Source organism: Anabrus simplex, chromosome 1, assembly GCF_040414725.1.
Source record: "Anabrus simplex isolate iqAnaSimp1 chromosome 1, ASM4041472v1, whole genome shotgun sequence".
Lineage (NCBI taxonomy): Eukaryota > Metazoa > Arthropoda > Insecta > Orthoptera > Tettigoniidae > Anabrus > Anabrus simplex.
Genome location: NC_090265.1, coordinates 866,754,762 through 866,775,159, shown reverse-complemented (window position 1 = coordinate 866,775,159; position 20,398 = coordinate 866,754,762). Strand labels below are relative to the sequence as shown.

Below are 20,398 nucleotides of genomic sequence, written 5' to 3'. Positions count from 1 at the left end.
TCTAATCCTATGATTTTTAGATTTGTGGCCGTGAAATCCTTTTGTAAATTGTATCACCGTGGGGAGTACATATTTTTGGAAACAGAGAATTCACTTCTCCTTCAGCAAGTTAGCAATCCCTATTTGTTAACACAGTGGGACCATGCAGTTGGGCTTTCACTGCTGAGCAGAGTCTTGGAGGGGCGTGCCAATCCAATTGATGAGCCCAAATGGCACGTCTGGGCAAAACTTTGCAAACGCACACAGCCTAACCACCCAAAAGCTGGTTCTGTTACTGTGATTTTTAGATCTGTGGCCGTGAAAGCCAGTTTTTGAAACTGAAATCTGATCTGCATTACCAATTTACCTAATTTGGTAATTATGCTGCTGCCGCATATTGATAACATAACGATGGAATTTTAAGATTTTCTATTTGTACGCATCAAGGAGCCCTTGACAGATGTTCATTCTCCTTCTTCTTGGAAAATAATATCTTTTGAAACGTCTAGTCACCAACCTCGACTAGTTTTGAAGTCCTTTGAACATATGAGAGGAGTTCCACCTGAGTGATGCGATGACTAACCAGGAGTGGACCCAGGGAGCTTATGAACTAAGAGTGGTGGTAATGGTGGTGGTGATATATTGTATTAAGAGGAAGTACAACTAAGCAACTATCCTCTCATGAACTAAGAGAAACTAGGCTTTCAGTCCACGTGTTTCATAACCAAACTTCGCTTAACGAAGTGTTTTCTTGTTCCATCCAGCAACTGTAAATGCAGGAAATGTTGTGAACTTTGTGAAAGGTACCATGTTAAGAAGTGCAAATTGACACAATCGTTAACAAATTTCTGTACGGAAGTTTGTTTTTGTTGTATTCATGCACATTGTGTGTAATAAAATATTTATTATTAATTTTCATTTCCTTTGCTGTAGCTACTTTCACATTTCTGTGGAAATCGCACAACCATATTGCCTTTTCTCTTTGATGTACTTGATTTTGCTTCCACTTTCAGATACTTCACTGCTTGTCTGCAAAATGAAAATGCTTTACAGCTACTGGTGGTCTCAAAAAAAAAAAAAAAAACTTCACCAGTCATTATTGCAGTTTTTGCTAACATATATTTTCTACCTACAACTCTGTTACCTTGATTTTTGGTTTCTTCATTACCCCACCCCCACAAATATTCACTTGTGAACTGCTAAAACCAAAATCAACAGACAGCTTACGTGTGTGATCTTCAAAGCAAGAATGAATTCAGGGGCGAGTCTTTGTGTGTGGGAACATGAACAGAATATTCAATTGTTGCCAAGAAATAAGTTGTTGCCATCCTTGTCCTGATTAATGCTTGCATTCTAATTTTTAAAATAATTTTTTAGAAAAAAGATATATGCTGATTATTTGACTAAATGCAGTGTATTGTAATTTAACTTACACCTTGTGAAGTGGTTGTATTAAGTTATGACCTTTTTATTTTATAGAAATTGAATGGTGTAGATGTGACTGCAGATGAACGAAGAGGTGCTGAGTATGATTATCTGAAAAGATATGGAAAAGTATGGCTTGAGCTAGTAAAGACTCAAGATGAAGAACAACTCCGTAATTTTATGAAAGAACATTCTCGCTACCCATACTTAATCCAGAGTAAGTTATGTTGTTATTTGTGATATATGATGATAGTTAGCAGTTGATGGTAACTTAAAGTTTGTTGTAAAATGTGGCTTATGGTTTTAGAGTATGGTGCTCCTGACGAAGGGGAATTTAAAGTGCTGTCAACCACGCTGAAGTCAAAAATGATCTGTATCCTTAAAAACATAGTAACATTTTTATACAACTAGAGTTAACATAATTTCCCTTGGCAAAAAATTCAAACTGTATTTGAAGTTTTCTCAACTGTGATGATTTAGCTGTTTCCCTGGAAAGCTGAGCAAGGAACTCTGCTCATCATTTCCATATTTGCATTAAAACTATTATTTTTCTGACTCTATGACGAGGTATATTTTGGTTTTATGTCTGTGAATTAAACTTCTTTGTTAACCGTTTTGTACTTTCATACCTGTGGTAAAACCTTTTTGGCTAGTGGCTGGACATTGTAGTAGTCCATACCATTGATGTAAATGGCAATGTTGTGTTTGAAATAGCATTCCCAAACATTCATTTTCCCGAAAAGTACTTTTCCTGAATACAAAATTCCTGAATCCTCATTATCAACAGTCTTTTTCCCAAATCCTTTTACTTACCATTTTCCTCAATAAAATGTACATTGTGAAGTAGTATCCAAGTAGTACATAAAGAAATGTTTTTAAAATGTATAAAGTGAAGTAATGTCAAGAGTGTCCTCAGATATGCAATGATTCTGTTGTTGTCTGCGTAGATCTGATTGTCCTGCACGATAACTCATATTCGTCCCTGCAGTAACAGCCACTGTCTCTTCGGTTGTTACCGCAAGCATCTACCCAATGCATATTCCACAATCGTAGTCCGAGTGTCATTCTCTTCCTTTTGCAGTTCAGTTAAAGCATTATAAAAGCTTGGATGATTCCGAACACCACTTGCAGACGATTGTGGAGGTTTTCTGACAGATTTTTTGTATATAGTGCAGTCTGTGGTCCGCTATGGTGTGGGATAGTCGCTGATTGGCTGTTCTTTGGCCAATGATGGTGCAGGGTATTTGGCCAGTGATAGTGCAGGGTACGGTGTGATGCCACCCATTGGTCTGCCATGATGGGGGGCTGTCGCTGATTGGTTGTTCTTTGTCCAATGATTGAAGCAGTGTGGAGCCTGGTGTTGAATGACCTGCCATGGCAGAGACAGGCAACTGATCACCTGTTGCTTTTTCTAACATGCCATGGTCACTATGTCCTCCAGGATTTAAGGCTTTCACAACTGGAAACTAAGCTTCGTTGACCCGTTCGGATACCTCCGTACTGTAATCATTCCATTCCACTGAGAGCTTCATAGCCATCAAAGTCATTTGAAACCGTTGAAGATGTCGAGCGCAGTTTTTGGTGAAAATTCACGACCGTCATACACTTTTAGACCATGGCCTACAAGCTAGGAAAATACAGATATTGTTTATAATGGCTGCCGTCAAAGTCTCTGCTGCTTCATCACAAAGTTCTTCAAAACAACACAGCATATCTCCAACAGGCACAAATGCCAGTGCTAGCAACATGTGAATTTCTCTCTTAATACTACAGTTGTTGGAACCATTGTATTGAGCCTGAAAACCTGCAGTCTGTATTTTCCTAAATACCGATTGGCCCAGATGGGAAGAAAAAAGAAAAAGAAAAAAAAAAAAAAAAAACCACAAAAGTCACACGTATGATTCGGTGGTGTGAAGTGTATGGGAAGTGTGCCAGTTTCTGCTATTATCTTTTGAAAGATAGTCTCATACACTTGTTTTTGTTTGACATTAATGCAAATACCAAAGGAGCAGCCAGTTGTACATCAGGATCCTCGTGTGCATCTCCAGGTCGTATGAAACCTAGAATACAGAAGAGTTGCATGAAGACTGATGGACTCGTCTTAAAAGGTTCCCTCCACAAGCCTGGTTTCACTACCAGAAATAATTCTAAATTTTGTCTTGAACAGAAAATAAGGATTCAGTCCCCATTTTGTGTATCATTAAGAAGGAATCGTTCACCAGTTAGTGTTTTTGTTATATTTGCCTGGAATGGTTTGCAGCTCTTTTAGGTTACTAGGATATGTTGGATGGTCGTGTGTTCTCTTTCCTCTCATTTGTTTTGCAAGGTTCTCTCTTGCCGATAGGAAATAAATTATCTCCAAAGATACTCTCGGCAACTCATTTCTTATTATGTGCCAGCTACAGCTCTGGGTGAGCTCTTGTTTCTTCCAACAGATTGTGAGTCAAACACTCTGCCAGAGTTATTCCTCAATTAGGAATGTGTGTATGTCACAATGCAGCTGGCCCTTTCAATACTTGCAGGCTTTTAGGTGGTCCAGAAGTAATTGTCTGTGCAGAACATCCTTTGAAACACACTTTTGAGCAATCCTAGTATATTTTACCTCCAGCCACATTCATGCTCTTTAAATACATGTAACCTTCCAGCAGAAGCCTTTTACCTCATTCGTGCTGAAGTTATAATTGTACGTTCATCTACCATGTTTCTGATACAGTAGAAGTCCGATAGTCCGGCACATTTGAGACTGGCCCGGTGCCGGATTACCGAAAATGCCGGACTATCAGGAGGTACCTCTTATTACGATATAGTTAAGGCGATGTACAGTATTATAGAGAAGGATCCACCTTTCAATACTCCGTAGTAAAAAGTAGTTACAACCTGTTTATTGGGACCGGTTTCAACACATTTCAAGTGTCATCATCAGCCAATTAGCGAAGATCTTAAAACAACTAATATATTGAACACAGGCAAAATATTAACATTGTATCATATTGTAGCAATTCAGTTAATGTTCAAAACACAATAATCACAGTCAAGAGAGTAAACAGAACATCACTATCTTGCGCCGAAAACAAATATGTTTGAAGTTCATAAGCAGATCAAGTATGCACTTATGTAAAGTCGTTGCTAGGCAGGTCTTGTAGGCATTTGTTTCTCTGGCCGAAGAGTAAAAGGTGACGTGAATGAAGTCTTAGGAAAACAGTGTAGGATTTAATTTCGTCAAAATCAAAGTGGATATATAGGTTTTAAAATAATTTAAAACGTTAAAAAAGAATAAAGCCAAATAAAAATATATTAAAAAATGGGAAGAAATAATGAAAGAAATACGAGGTTCATCTCAAAACAACTTGCCATAGTAATTGATAAAGAAATGATAAATAGAGAAAGGGGGTAGGGAACGTTTATTAGAGGGTGGTGATGGTGGTTATTGTTATTAGAGGAAATACAATTGGGCAACAATCCTTTATATAACACTAATTCGAGGAAAAAAGAGGAAGAGAACCGACACTTCGAAAAATGAAGATATCGGTTAAAGGAAGACAAGGGCCACGAAGGGCGTGAAAATGAAAGACTCCCTAGCCCTCGCAAACCTAATAGCATCGGGGTCGGAAAAGAACAAGAGTTGACCAAGGGAGAAACAAATGCCTACAAGACCTGCCTAGCAACGACTTTACATAAGTGCATACTTGATCTGCTTATGAACTTCAAATATATTTGTTTTCGGCGCAAGATAGTGATGTTCTGTTTACTCTCTTGACTGTGATTATTGTGTTTTGAACATTAACTGAATTGCTACAATATGATACAATGTTAATATTTTGCCTGTGTTCAATATATTAGTTGTTTTAAGATCTTCGCTAATTGGCTGATGATGACACTTGAAATGTGTTGAAACCGGTCCCAGTAAACAGGTTGTAACTACTTTTTACTACGGAGTATTGAAAGGTGGATCCTTCCCTATAATATTGTACATCTTCTTATTTCTCTATTCAATACGGAACAATCATGAAGTTTTTAACTTTAAATAGTTAAGGCGTACAGCGAAAACAGCTGTAACACGGCGTTTTGCAGTAAAATGTTGATCAGCAGAATAATTAGTTTAATAACTTAAGCTCAAAATTAGGGCAACAACAAATTTTCATTCAACACATTCAGTTTACATACATATACTGTACAATATTTTAGTGTGACTTTAAAAAATCTCGAATATCTTTTTGTTTTAGAGATCATTGTCGCTTGGCATAAAAGTTATTTTTGATGATATGTAAATCAATAAGTTCAGTGGCATTATAATTAGTACTACACTCAGCAAAAGTGATGAATTTATTTAGGAAATCTGTGGCTTCTGCCCAGCTGTTTCTCTCCTTTTTTCGGTTTCCTCATCTGAGTCACTCTCTTCAAGATTGTGTATAGGTTGAGGGTTTAATACACTTTGGATAATGTCCTCATCGGTTGGCTCCTGCTCGGTAGGTTCATTGTTACATGTTACAAACTTCATATTTGGTCCGTATTGAAAATGTACATCAATTTAAGATTATTAAAATTTTATTAGTCAACCTATTCAATACAAATGATATTTGCAAAGTTAGGACTTACATCCTATTAAACTAAGGTCTAAAGGGACATGTTTCACCCTTTAAAAGGGCATCATCAGCCTTTTTACATTCATGCTAAAGGTAAAAATCAGGATCCTGATTGTCGATATAAGAAAAAGTATATAAAATGAGAATAAAAATTAGAATGAATATTATACAATATGTGCGATCATGAGTTCTTAAATGACAATTGACAATTAAAAATCATTTAAAATGTTTGCGAAGAAATAAGAGTTTGTATGGTTATTACATCAGTAATCTTAAAATGATCTTATAAAACTGTACAAACTAGGCCTTGACCAAATGAATAATAAGAAAGTCTATGGCTAAAGTTGCCGTATCAAGGTTCGTGAAATTCGGCTGGAAGCAACCTGATTTTAAATGGAGAGCAAAGTAGAATCCAATGGCCACTCAAGACAACATAAAACCTCTCTCGTTGAAAAGTCGTAATGAAGCTGTAGTATGGCGCATGTAGATTATAAAGTTGTGTCCAATCATTCCATTAATTTAATATTTTTTACGAAGTGGGATCGTGGTCTCAGTATTTTTGTTGAAGGAGTTGTGAGAAGTTAACTAATAAGTGCCGCTGTACGGATTTTGTCAGCTCGTATACCGATGGTTAAATGGGAACATTCTTACGTGTTGGCTGTAATTTTGAATGTGGATTGACTATTGAAGAGATATGGTGCAGAATCTGTAATAAAAAGGAGAATAAAAAGGATAAGAAGTTTAGAGGAAAAACGGTTAAATTAGGGGAATTGATATTAATTCAATTACTTACGTTCTCGGTTTTTGCGGTATGAACTTGTTGCTTGTATGGTCTCGGAACGAGTGAGGTTTGAATGGCGTGTGTTGTATCTGTGTGGAACTGAGGGAGGGGGGTGTGATGGATGAACGGAAATAGGCGGAGCGTTGAGCTTGCGCGCTATTGGCTGTTGAAGATGGCGAGTTAAGGAAGAGGAGTGTAATGGAGAAGAGGAGGTGGACGGAGGGTTTAACCTACATGCCGTTGGCTATGGAACATTAGCAGATCCAAATTTAAATAAAATCTTTAAAAACCTCAAATTAACTTCCAATAAAGATTCCAACTTCCCCTTAAAAGTAACCCCCTCCGTCCCCGCCCCTGCTAATGTTCCACAGCCAACGGCATGTAGGTTAAACCCTCTGTCCACCTCCTCTTCACCATTACACTCGTCTTCCTTAACTCCCCATCTTCAACAGCCAATAGCGTACAAGCTCAACGCTCCGCCTATTTCCGTTCATCCATCACACCCCCCTCCCTCAGTTCCACACAGATACAACACACGCCATTCAAACCTCACTCGTTCCGAGACCATACAAGCAACAAGTTCATACCGCAAAAACCGAGAACGTAAGTAATTGAATTTATATCATTTCCCCTAATTTAACCGTTTTTCCTCTAAACTTCTTATCCTTTTTATTCTCCTTTTTATTACAGATTCTGCACCATATCTCTTCAATAGTCAATCCACATTCAAAATTACAGCCAACACGTAAGAATGTTCCCATTTAACCATCGGTATACGAGCTGACAAAATCCGTACAGCGGCACTTATTAGTTAACTTCTCACAACTCCTTCAACAAAAATACTGAGACCACGATCCCACTTCGTAAAAAATATGAAATTAATGGATTGATTGGACACAACTTTATAATCTACATGCGCCATACTACAGCTTCATTACGACTTTTCAACGAGAGAGGTTTTATGTTGTCTTGAGTGGCCATTGGATTCTAATTTGCTCTCCATTTAAAATCAGGTTGCTTCCAGCCGAATTTCACGAACCTTGATACGGCAACTTTAACCATAGACTTTCTTATTATTCATTTGGTCAAGGCCTAGTTTGTACAGTTTTATAAGATCATTTTAAGATTGCTGATGTAATAACCATACAAACTCTTATTTCTTCGCAAACATTTTAAAGGATTTTTAATTGTCAATTGTCATTTAAGAACTCATGATCGCACATATTGTATAATATTCATTCTAATTTTTATTCTCATTTTATATACTTCTTCTTATATCGACAATCAGGATCCTGATTTTTACCTTTAGCATGAATGTAAAAAGGCTGATGATGCCCTTTTAAAGGGTGAAACATGTCCTTTTAGACCTTAGTTTAATAGGATGTAAGTCCTAACTTTGCAAATATCATTTGTATTGAATAGGTTGACTAATAAAATTTTAATAATCTTAAATTGAGGTTCATTGTTATCCATTTGAATCCATTCCGCGAGTTCCTCTTCACATACGTTATCCAAAGGATTGTTGTTGGTTACACTTCCTACAACATCTTAAATTTCAGACACTGATTCGGGATGTTGTTCCTCCTCAACAGTCTGCGGTGTTGAATCAAATGTAGGATCCGCAGTTCGCCAAAGTTTTCCCCAGCACCGAAGTAAAGTAACTTTTTTTACTTGAGCCCAGGGTAGTGCGACAGCATAGACAGCATCTTGTACATTAAACATTTTTTGAAATTCAGTTACATCACACGCAGCGTTTAACAGGTTGCGAACGAAAGAACTCCTATAAAACATTTAAAGTTCTGGATTACCACTTGATCCATTGGCTGAATCAGTGACGTAACAATAGGTGGCAGAAGTGTAGCAAATATATTTCCAGAAACTAACTCAGCTACTGGTGGATGTGCTTTACAGTTGTCCAAAAGAAGGATCAGTGTTGCCACCTTAGCGGATTTTCCGCTAAATTTGGTGCAATTAGAAGACTGTCGGCGGAAAAATATACCATTTAACGGACAGCGGATTTTTTGGCGGAATTCTAGATTTATTATAGCGGAATTTAGCGTTTTATCCATTTTACTACTTTCTTAATTTGTACTCCAGTCTGTCTCTGAGCTATTCCATATGTCTTGTCAGGAGCTAGCAGTCACATGAGGAAAACATGTTATTTGGATTTGATGTTGTGAGATCGTGGTATCATAAATTTGTAATGAGTGGTGGTGGTGGTGATTATTGTTTTAAGAGGAAGTATAACTAGGCAACCATCCTCTGTAATGAGTGGGGAAAGGGTACTTATCTCTTAGTTGACGAATGACGACAGATAATGAAACTGTGAGAGAGTAGCATTTATATTTATGCTATGAAGGACGACCGTTTAATGAACTGGCCTGTTCTGTATGTGGCCGTTGAGGTAGGAGATTCACCTAATTTGCACCCGGCAGTAAAACGCCTACAAGTTTTAGCTCGCCGGCTCGATGGCAGGGGGTTAATCCCAGTGGAACTCGCAGATCAGGTGAGTACAGACATTTACTACTAACTAACTAACTACTACTACTATTATTATTATTATTATTATTATTATTATTATTATTATTATTATTATTATTATTATTATTATTATTATTATTATTATCATGTGCGTATGGACCCAATGGATCACGCAAAGCTCTAATGATTCTGTTTTCTGAGTTGCCAAACAGCTCTCATCCTTTCTCCGTGGATCCTTTTTCGTTCTTCTGTCCACTTTGCTCCAGTCTTCTTTTTCACTTCGTTCTCTGGTTGCACTTTCCATCCATTAATTTTTTTCCAATAGAGGTTTCTGTCTGCGGTGTCATGTGAGTTCATCTGAGCTTTTTCCAGATCTTTCTTCACTTCCAGTATCCATGGAATATTTTTTAGATGTTCTATGTAGGTGAGAATCGTGCCGGCAGTCTGCAGTCATGCCCATAAAATTTCAGACGTCTTTTGCGGATGTCTGCTGCAATGTTGGAAAGCTCTTCTGTCACTTTGTGTGACCTCAGTCTATATCCATCTTCTGTTTTTCGGGGGCCGAGAATTTTCCTCACATTATTATTATTATTATTATTATTATTATTATTATTATTATTATTATTATTATTATTGCCCTTTATTTGAGATCGGATTTCTTGGCGGAATTTTAGCGGATTTTTAGTAGTATTTAGCGGATCTTGAAAATATAAGTTGGCAACATTGAGAAGGATTGCTTTCCTGTCTTCTGGTAGACCAAGGTTTTTGAAGCTTTCTTTGACTTGTGAAACAAAATGATGAAAGAACCAGTCTTTGAATAGCGTGGCGCTCATCCATGCATTTGATTGAGTGTCATAATGAACAGGCAAGTTCGTAACATTTATTAAATGCCCAAGGTTTTCTAGATTTACCAGTTACAAAAGGAGTTATTCGGTCGCTTCCAGACACATTAACACATAGCAAAACTGTCAATCTATCTTTGTTTTTTTAAACCCTTTAGCCACTTTTTCACCTCCCGCAGCTAGAGTAGATGTTGGTAAGCACCGCCTGTTTCATCAGCTGTTAGATTATTAACTGCAATTATTTCTTCAAACTCGTCTTTTTATTTTTCTGCTGAATCTTGGTTTGCTGAAAGTGTCTCTCCGGTTACATTAAGTCTTCGAATTCTATGCCGAGACTTAAAGTTTCTGAGCCAACCATCAGAAAAATTGCATTCACTTTCTACAAACCTAAAGTCATGTCCAAATTTCTTTGCTTTCAATAAACATTGGCCCCGATACCGGCTTTCCTTCGGAGCGTGCTGCACTGAACCATTTGTACATTAAGCTACCTAATTGTTCCAGTTTTTTTTTAAATGTTTGTCTGGAAGCCAATTTTTTTAGTTGTTACCGATTGAGAAGCAAATTTCATTAGTTCATTTTTGTTTTTATGTTGTAAATGATTCACGAGCCAGTATAATTTAACAAAATATTTCTATTCTCACCTTTCTCCAGGCGTTTGATGATTTCCAGTTTCTGGTTGATGGTCGGAGTTACGTGCTTACGTTTCTCTCCTGATTTGGAATTTGAAGAGAGTTTTGGTTTCGAGAACATTGTCACTGCTTAAATATCAAGAAAACTTCCACAGGGCACATTGATATGTATGTTCACTACACTACTGCACTATTGTAATACGTATCCTAGATCGCAAGAAAAAATACTGTAGTGAAAAGTGCTCGCAATCAAAACAATGAACTGAACCTGTGTGTGGTGACACCCAACCATAGCAGACGTGTAGTGGACACTTCCGGGTGGTTTCGAACCGCGCCGTGCGCTTTCACTGTCACAGACGTAAAAAATCCTGGAATGGTGCCGGACCATCAGACGTTTCCAGACTGTTGGATGCCACACTAATGGAATTCTACTTGTTACGGAGTTATCCGTGGTAGTTAGAGGTGAAAGAAGGTGCGGGCTGGAATAGGTCTCAACTACAAAGTAAAGTTAATTTAAAACTTTAACAAAGGTTGTATTTTCTTTTCAAAATCAACAGATAACAACAACATAGTAACAGATACCAAGTAGCAGGAAAACAAGTTAAGAAATTACAATTGGTACAAGATTTGGGCTTCGAGCCCCAAGATTAATTTCTGAGCTCTCAGCTCACCACCACAATAGCTACAGGGCAGAAAACCCCTAAGTACAAGGAGTACTTGCTCCTAATTACAATGTTAAAGAAAAGAGCAGAACCGCTCTCAATATTACCAGCCTATCAAAGGCTACAACCTTCAGTTCCGACTGCCCTCAAGGCACACTAAGAAACAGGGGTATTTGATACCCAACCTACAGGGCCTTTACATGAGGAAAACAAAACATCAGGTTAAATTACTGGCCCATAATACAAGACTGAATGGAGGCGATAACTTGCACTCCTACACAAAGTTTTTGTCTAAAACCTATGTGGCGCTAGGCCGATGAGACAGGGGCTAATCCCAATCTATGGAGGTGACTAGTTTGGCAAATAAGTTTAAGACTTCATGAAGGAAGAGAAAAACGGTTACGAAAACATAGTCACCTCAAATTCAAAATGAAGGGGAGTTCGAGAGGGTGAAGCACTCTCTATCCCTGCTTTACAGATTAGAAATTTGTAGATAGACAGAAAAGAATTTACATTTTAAAAGGGTAGGTTACATACTAAAGGTTTTAAACCCTCCCCGAGAGTTAAACTGCTGAGCTAGCAAGAAATGAAGATGTTAACAGGCCATTACCTTGTAGATGAACTGCTGCTTGGAGAGAGAGGCGCTTCCCGCCCCCTGCTATATATTCCCCACACTGAGAAAGATGTTACTAAAGTGGCCCCGAGACCAGAAAATCAGCAGTTTATATACCCTCGTGGAACATTAGAGACCTTTCATGAATAATAACAACCCGGCCACAAACTTTTATTGGTCTGCTAAAGATTACAAGTCGAAACTGAAGAAGAAATCTAGGATTGGTGGAAAATTAATTACAGAAATTACTGATTGGTCAAATTCAAAACTGGCGGAAAGATAAGGGTTATACTGCCAACCCAAAAATTGAATGAAAGAAAATTAACAAAGAACAAACTTATGAATACCAAATTTCTTCAAAAAACAGTTCCTTCACTTCGCACTAGGGTGCATAGTTATAGTTCTTAAGTAGTGCCATCTAGAAGAGAATGTCCACACTTCTTGCTACAGAGCAAACAAATACAAATCGAAATAGACATAGTTCAGAACACTTCAAAATTTACAGTAGAGACATCTTGCGAGAAACCATTGAGTTAATACAGTTTGTTAAAGTTCAGGCTTCCTCCTGTAGAGGGATTTCAACTGGCGCAATATTTGAATTCACGGCGTGGAGGTGTACCGCCCGGTACACTACTGTAACACAAATTTGAATTTACTTAAAGTTGGTAGTCTTGTGGCAACATTATTATTGCTACTTCATGTCTTTATTGAAAACTTGCAAAAAGTAGACCTACTTTTCAGTAATATGTCCCATTATATTGAGAAAAAGGAATAGGAAATTAAATTTGGGACTGTAGCTTCAGGAAATTTGATTCAGGTAAATGGCATTTGGGAAAAGATAGCTTTGGGAAAATGGGTGTGAACATTGAAAATAGCAGTGTGCAGTTGCTACTTTATATCCCAATATTTTATCCCTGGTTGTCAATTTAGGGTTCCCTTCTATGTGTGTTTCTTATAGCACCAGAATATCAGAAAAATAATCCAGTAGGACTTAGCCAAGAATTTACTTTTGCCTCTGTCGATTGTTGAATTGGCTGATATTGTAACTAAGGGTCGAAAACATACAGAAAGTTGACTCCAGAGAAGGATTGGTTCCATTGTTTTTATCAGTATTGTGTTGGTGATACAGCTCAGATGAGCATTACATTGGCTTTGATTGGTGTCACCTGTTTAGCACCACCCAAAGATCATGTTTAGCTTAACGGAATGCTATGGACATAGTTACTTTTTCTTCTATCTTATTTACATTAGAACATTTAATGATACAGATGACCTTAACCCAGTAGGATTTTATCCTGTATACATAATTTAAAGGTGAAAAATGTATGAATAAATGATCAGCAGTTGTAAATTAGAACAGAGGATAGGAGCACACACAAGGAAGAATATGAGGCCATTCCTGAGGTTTCTTTTCTCTTGACGTGGGAAGTATAGAATTAGAAGAAAGCCAACATATGTGGGCTGACAATAATGTTTTATCCCTTAAAACAATAACTGTATATATGTGTAAATACTCTGCACATATTTTTTCCAGAATTTAGTGAAGAAAAATTGTGTTGCTCACTTGATTATAATGAGGTTGGTACTGCTTGACCTTAGATAATATCCCCCTTATATTATAGGTTGGGTAGGTGACCCGCTTGATCAGAATTGTCACTTGTACTTTCCCCTGATATTTGTAATTGGCGACTTTCGCTTATGTGTTGTAGTGAATGTACTGTGTTGTGGGTCACAGACCAAGGCCAGACAATGCTATTCACTTGACGGAAATGAGGATGACGCTCTATGGGAAGATGGTGGTGACAAATATGATTCTTCCTGTAGTAATGATGAATAGAAGTATGGGAACATGCAACATCTTTTTTGTAGGTAAAATCCTGGATGCAACAACATGTGAAGATTATGATGTGTGTCTTAAAACAAATGTATATTTTATTCAGTTTTGGAGTACATAATTACAGTAGAAGTCTGTTATAGCGAGATTTCATAACAGCGAAAAATTTACTCGTTATAACGGATTGTCGTTATATCCGAATTTTGTTTAAAAGTAGGAATACCCCCCATGTCTGTCTGTTAGGTCATCAGCCCAGAGGCTGGTTGGATCCTCAAATAGCACCACCAAAGGTTATGCGGTTATAAGGAAACCGCAAAAACCAATGGCAGCACCAAAATGAGGCATACTAGGCAAAACAAGGAGTGAGGTAGTTTGTCATTGCTTTCCTCACTGGGTCAGAAAGTGCTATTGCAGCACGACTGACCCTATGAGCAACACCTTTCATAACACTCAGATGCACTAGTCGTGCTCTGAATATCATTATTCAGCACCACCTATACCCCAGCAGCTTCCATATTGTCACAGATGGATGAGACTGGGACTTCGGTGGAAGCTACACTTTACTCTGGCCTGTGCCAAGAGATGGAAATATACATTAAAATCAGTATGAAACGGCAATCAGTTTGTTCAAAACTTGCGATGATATCCACACTACGGCTTACTTGTATGTTATTTTTTGAAATCCGATACTACGTGAAAGTGTATGTTTAATTTCATTCTGAAAAAAATATAGTACCATATTTCTCCTAATCCAAGATGAACCACACTTTTTCCTTCAAAAAATTTAAATCAGGCTCAAAAAGTACTTTGTAAAAATCATATGAATGCCTTTGTTGTACAGGAGTCTACGCATTTTTAGACTATTTTTGACGCCGAACATTAACTTTCGTCATGCCATATTTTTTTGCGGCTGCACAATTATTCTTTATTTCCGCGGGTTTAAGGACCATTAACTTAAAATTAGCATCATAATACCGAAGGGAACCCACTGAATATTTGACGGCAATATCTATTCCATGCGTCTCTACAATACAACTATCCATCAGGAAATTATTCTTGCTGTTTATAAAACTGTTACTTTTACTCAGCATCAGATATAACCGGCTACTGCTACACGTATGTCTCGCTTGCCGGGTTCGGCCAAATTCAGCAGCTAGCGATGTATAATAGGCCTAATCGTGGACGTTGAATGTCAACGAACAAGTTTGTTGCGCCACGGTATGGCTATTCCACTCTTGCGTTTTTCGGGCACATACCTCACAATTTCATCTTCGACTTCTTTAAAACGTCCTTGTTGCAGACCTCTGAATGCATTTTTTTTTTTTTTTTTTTTTGTACAGTAGGCCTATGCAATTTTTTTCAGCTCTTTGTCTTCACGCTAACGCTAAATATTGGCTTTAGTTAGCGCTATGCCGTGTTTTCTTGCAGTTCCACAGTTATTCTACATTTACGAGATTTTAATAACCATTAACTTAAAATGGGCATCATGATATCGACTAGAACCCGTTGAAAATTTGCCGGCAATACCTTTTCCACAAATCTTTACAATACCACTATCCATCACGAAAATATTCCTGCTGTCTATAAAACTTAATTTTACTAAGCATCAAGTACCTACAATAGACGCGTTATGACTCTGCCACTTAGTAGCCACGGCCTTTCTAAGAATCCGAGGGCTCTCATGTTTTGATGCCATTCTGCAGATCTGAGAAACATTTTTGTAGAAGCTAATAGAAAGCCATACTCTCTTCACTATTTCCTGATATCCAGTGACGTTACACACAGGCACTGTACAACCGGTTGTCTTGGCTAGCGATGTAGGCTATGGCTATAGTAAAGAGGTGGTCGTTTATTGTCAACGAGTTTGTGCGTGTCTGAAAAGAAGCAGCGTGGTTACCGCGGTAGTTGCCAGTGGTATCCATTAACTTACTGTTAGGCCGCGAATGCAAGACAACCCTTTGAGTTTTCGCATGAGATTCTGAGAAAGAAAAGTCTTGGATTCAGATAAATATGGTATCACTCCTGAGGTTTCTGTGGCAAACACTTCAGTTTTCTTCTTCAAATGGTATCACCTAATGTAACTGTATATATGTATCATGAAAACATATTTGAAAAACATGTAGAGAAATAACCTACTCACAAAACATTTACATGTAAATAGCCTTTCCAAAATTTAACAAGACTCTAGAAGATATGAAATATCCTCTGAAATCAGTGATGTACCGGTACTCTGCCATATTTTGAGGTGTATCACATTCTTACTTAATTTCCATATACAACATTCAAATCAAGATATCGTTTACTTCAGTCATTATCCTCTTTCATTTCGAATTTTCTTTAGAGAACAGCAGACGACAGGTATTACTAATCAATTCCAACATCGCTTTTGAATGTCGATGAGAGAGCTCGCAAATGCACAGAGTGAGAAAACTATACCGTACAGAAGGTGATCGATCGCATTTTGTTGCAAACGTCTCAGTTTTCTTATTCAAACGGCGTCACCTATCCAAACTTAACCGTACTATACGTATGATGAAAACACACTTGAAATGCCAGTAAAGAAATGATAACCTTCTCGCTAAAAATTTTCATAATAGCCTTTCCGTAATTTAACCAGACGCGAGAAAATATAAACTAACCTCTGAAATCAATTAAGCACTCTGCCATATCTCGAGGTGTATCCCATTCTTACTTAATTGCACTATTTAGCCTCAAAATTAAGCGGTCATTTAGTCAGCCTTAATTTTTAATGAGTTAACAACCGTTATCGGACACGTTATTTACACATTTATTGCAAAAATATGTTCTCTTTCATTTCGAATTTTCTTTACGGAACAGCAGTCGACGGGTATTACTAATCGACTCTGATATCGCCTTCGAATGTCGACGAGAGAACTCGCTAGTGCACATAGCGAGAAAACTATGCCGAAGGTAATCGATCACATGCAATATCATCGCTAGGGTGCATAAATATTGGTAACGGAAAAAATCGTGAGCACTTAATTGCTCGTAATAACGGATGCATCAGTGATAGGGCTCTCGCTGTAACCGAAGGATGATACACAGTTTAGTGTAGGAATTTTGAAGGGACAGAAAACAATCGTCGCTATATCGGAGTTCCCATTATATGCCGTACTCAGTATAGCAGACTTCTACTGTACCTAATTTCTTAAATAAAACACAAATTAAAGCCAATTTCCATTTTTCAAAATTTGCTCTCCTAAAATTATGTTGCATGAATTATTTGATGGCGCAGAGTAGTCGCGTATATATAGTATACAGTATAAGTCCGTTGTAGCAAGTACGGCATATAACGAGAACTCCTCTATAGCGACAACTTTTTCTGTCCCTTCAAAATTCCTATATTAAACTGTGTATCGTCCTTCGGTTACAGCGAGAATCCTATCACTGGCGCATCCGTTATTACGAGCGATTAAGCGCGCGCGATTTTTTCCGTTACCGATATTTATGCACCCCACCGATGATATTGCATGCGATCAATTACCTTAGGCATCGTTTCCTCGCTATGTGCACCAGCGATTTCTCTCGTCGACATTCGAAGGCAATGTAGGAGTCGATTAGTAATACCCATTGACAGCTGTTCCGTAAAGAAAATTCGAAATGAAAGAGTACATATTTTCGAAATAAATGCGTAAATAACGTGTCCGATAACGGTTGTTAACTCGTTAAAAATTAAGGCTGACTAAACGACCGCTTAATTTTGAGGCTAAATACTGCAATTAAAGTAAGAATGGGATACACCTCGAGATATGGCAGAGTGCTTAATTGATTTCAGAGGTTAGTTTATACTTTGTAGCGTCTGGTTAAATTTCGGAAAGGCTATTATGAACATTTATAGCGAGAAAGTTATAATTTCTCTACTGGCGCTTGAAGTGTGTTTTCATCATATGTATAGTACGGTTAAGTTAGGATACATGACGCTGTTTGCATAAGAAAATTGAAACGTTTGCAACAAATTGCGATCGATCATCTTTGGTAGGTACGGTATAGGCTAATTTTCTTACTTTGTGCATTTGCGAGCTCTCTCGTTGACATTCAAAGGCGATGTTGGAGTTGATTAATAATACCCATCGACTGCTATTTTCTAAAGAAAATTCGAAATGAAAGAGGATAACACGTTTTTGTAATAAATGCGTAAATAATGTGGCCGATAGACGTTAACTCGTTAAAAATAAAGACTGAAGTACCGTAAACGATATCTTAATTTTAATGTTATACACGGAAATTAAGTAAGAATGTGATACACCTCAAGATATGGCAGAGTACATCACTGATTTCAGAGGATATTTCATATCTTCTCGCGTCTAGTTACGGCTAATTACATGTAAATTTTTCGCGAGGAGGTTATTTCTCTACATGCGTTTCAAATATGTTTTCATGATAGGCTACATATACGGTTAGGTTAGGTGACACTGTTTGAAGAAGAAAGCTGAGGTGTTTGCCACAGAAATCTCTGGAGTGATACTGTATTTTTCCGAAACCAAGACTTTTTTTCTCGGAATCTCATGCGAAAACTCAAGGGTTGTTGCATTCTCGGCCTAACAGTAAGTTAATTGATACCACTGGCAACTACCGTGGTAACCACGCTGCTTCTTTTCACACGCGCACAGAACTCGTTGACAATAAACGACCGCCTCTTTACTACACATCGCTAGCCGCGACAACCGGTTGTGCAGTGCCTGTGTGTTTCTCAAATCTGCAGAATGGCATCAAAACATGCGACCCTTCGAATTCTTAGAAAAGCAATGGCTACTCAGTGGCAGAGTCATAACGCGTCTATTGTACTTTACGCTTAGTAAAATTCAGGTTTATAGACAGCAGGGATATTTTCTTGATGGATAGTCGTATTGTAAAGATACATGGAAAAGGTATTGCCGGCAAATTTTCAACGGGTTCTAGTCGATATTATGATGCCAATTTTAAGTTAATGTTTATTAAAACCTCGGAAATGTAGAATAATTGTGCAGCCGCAAGAAACCACAGCATAGGCCTAACTAAAGCCAATATTTGGCGTTAGCGTAAAGACAAACAGCTAAAAGTATGCGTACTGTACAAAAAATGCATCCAGTCCGCAACAAGGATGCTTTAAAGAAGCCGAAGATGAAATTGTGAGGTATGTGCACAAAAACGCAAGGGCGGAATGGCCATACCGTGGCGCAATAAACTCGTTCGTTGACTTTCAACGTTCGCGATTAGGCCTATACATCGCTAGCCGCTAAATTTGGCTGAACCCGACAAGCAAGACGTGCGTGTAGCGGCAGCCGGTTATATCTGATGCTGCGTGCAAATAAGTTTTATAGACAGCAAGAATAATTTCCTGATGGATCGTTGTATTGTAGAGACGCATGGAATAGGTATTGCCAGAAAATTTTCAACGAGTTCTCTTCGGTACTATGATGCCATTGTTAAGTTAATGGTCCTTAAACCCGCGGAAATAAAGAATAATTGTGCAGCCGCAAAAAAAAAAAAAAAAAAAAAAAAAGAAAGAAAGAAAGAAAGAAATACGGCGTGACGAAAGTCAATGTTCGGCGTCTAAAAATATTCTAAAGATGCGTAGGCCTACTGTACAACAAGGCATTCATAGGATTTTACAAACTTCTTTTTGAGCCTGATTTAAATTTTTTGAAGGGAAAAGTGGAGTTCATCTTGGATTCGGAGAAATACAGTACTATATTTTTTTTTTTTTTTGGAATGAAATTAAACATACACTTTCACGTAGTATCGGATTACGAAAAATAACAAACAAGTAAGCCGTAGTGTGGATATCATCTGCGGAAACACAAGTTTTGAACAAACTGATTGCCGTTTCATACCGATTTTAATGTGCATGAAGGGTTTTCCGACTTTTGTACAATATCGGATATAACGACAATCCGTTATAGGGAGTAAATTTTTTGCTGTTATGAATTCTCGCTATAACGGACTTCTACTGTGTTTCCATTTATATCCTGTGCAGGTCCAGTTTAAAATCAGTCGAGTATGGGTGAAAATAAAGAGTTTTTTTTTTTTTTTTTTCACTTTGAAAGTAAATTGGTACAAAATTTTGTATTGTCATTCATTCAACTATAGGCCTACTCCTAGCAATATTTTTGTGTGGCACATTCACAAGCACTTGTTGGGATGAAGCACCGAGTTCCTTGGACAGGTTCCACAGAAAAGAGATGTTTACCACCCTTCACTTTCATTCCTTTCGTTCCTTGTCCTTTCAGGAATCAGTGATATGTAGCTTCCCATTGAGACGAAAAATTGACATCAAAATCAATACTACAGTCCAATAGCAAACACTCGAAAACAAGTAGGTTGGTGTTCCAAACGGAACTCTTCTTCAAGTCCATAGGTGACTGTACAGCCCAATACGGGAGGCATACAATTTTCCGCAGAGTTGGCAGGTAGTTCCGGGTGGAGCAGTCACTGTTCTCCTATTTCGTTCATTTTCTACGTTGCCTCTTACCGTTCACTATTCACATACGGTTTTCTTTTCCCAGTTGTTAACATCCCTTCCTCTGACCTCCCAAACAACATTTACCCACTGTTAACTCAGAGTAAAA

At 37.8% G+C, this 20,398-nt stretch overlaps 1 protein-coding gene across 4 annotated transcripts in view; it reads left to right on the top strand.

Moving 5' to 3' along the window:
• Positions 1-20,398, top strand: part of Tbce (Tubulin-binding cofactor E) — a 304,725-nt gene that overhangs the window by 235,418 nt on the left and 48,909 nt on the right. For all 4 annotated transcript variants that reach the window (XM_067136490.2, XM_067136489.2, XM_067136488.2 and 1 more), the window contains 2 exons: positions 1,459-1,621; positions 1,712-1,777. In XM_067136490.2, coding sequence (XP_066992591.1) covers positions 1,459-1,621; positions 1,712-1,777 — 229 coding nt within the window. The remainder of the gene's footprint in view (positions 1-1,458; positions 1,622-1,711; positions 1,778-20,398) is intronic.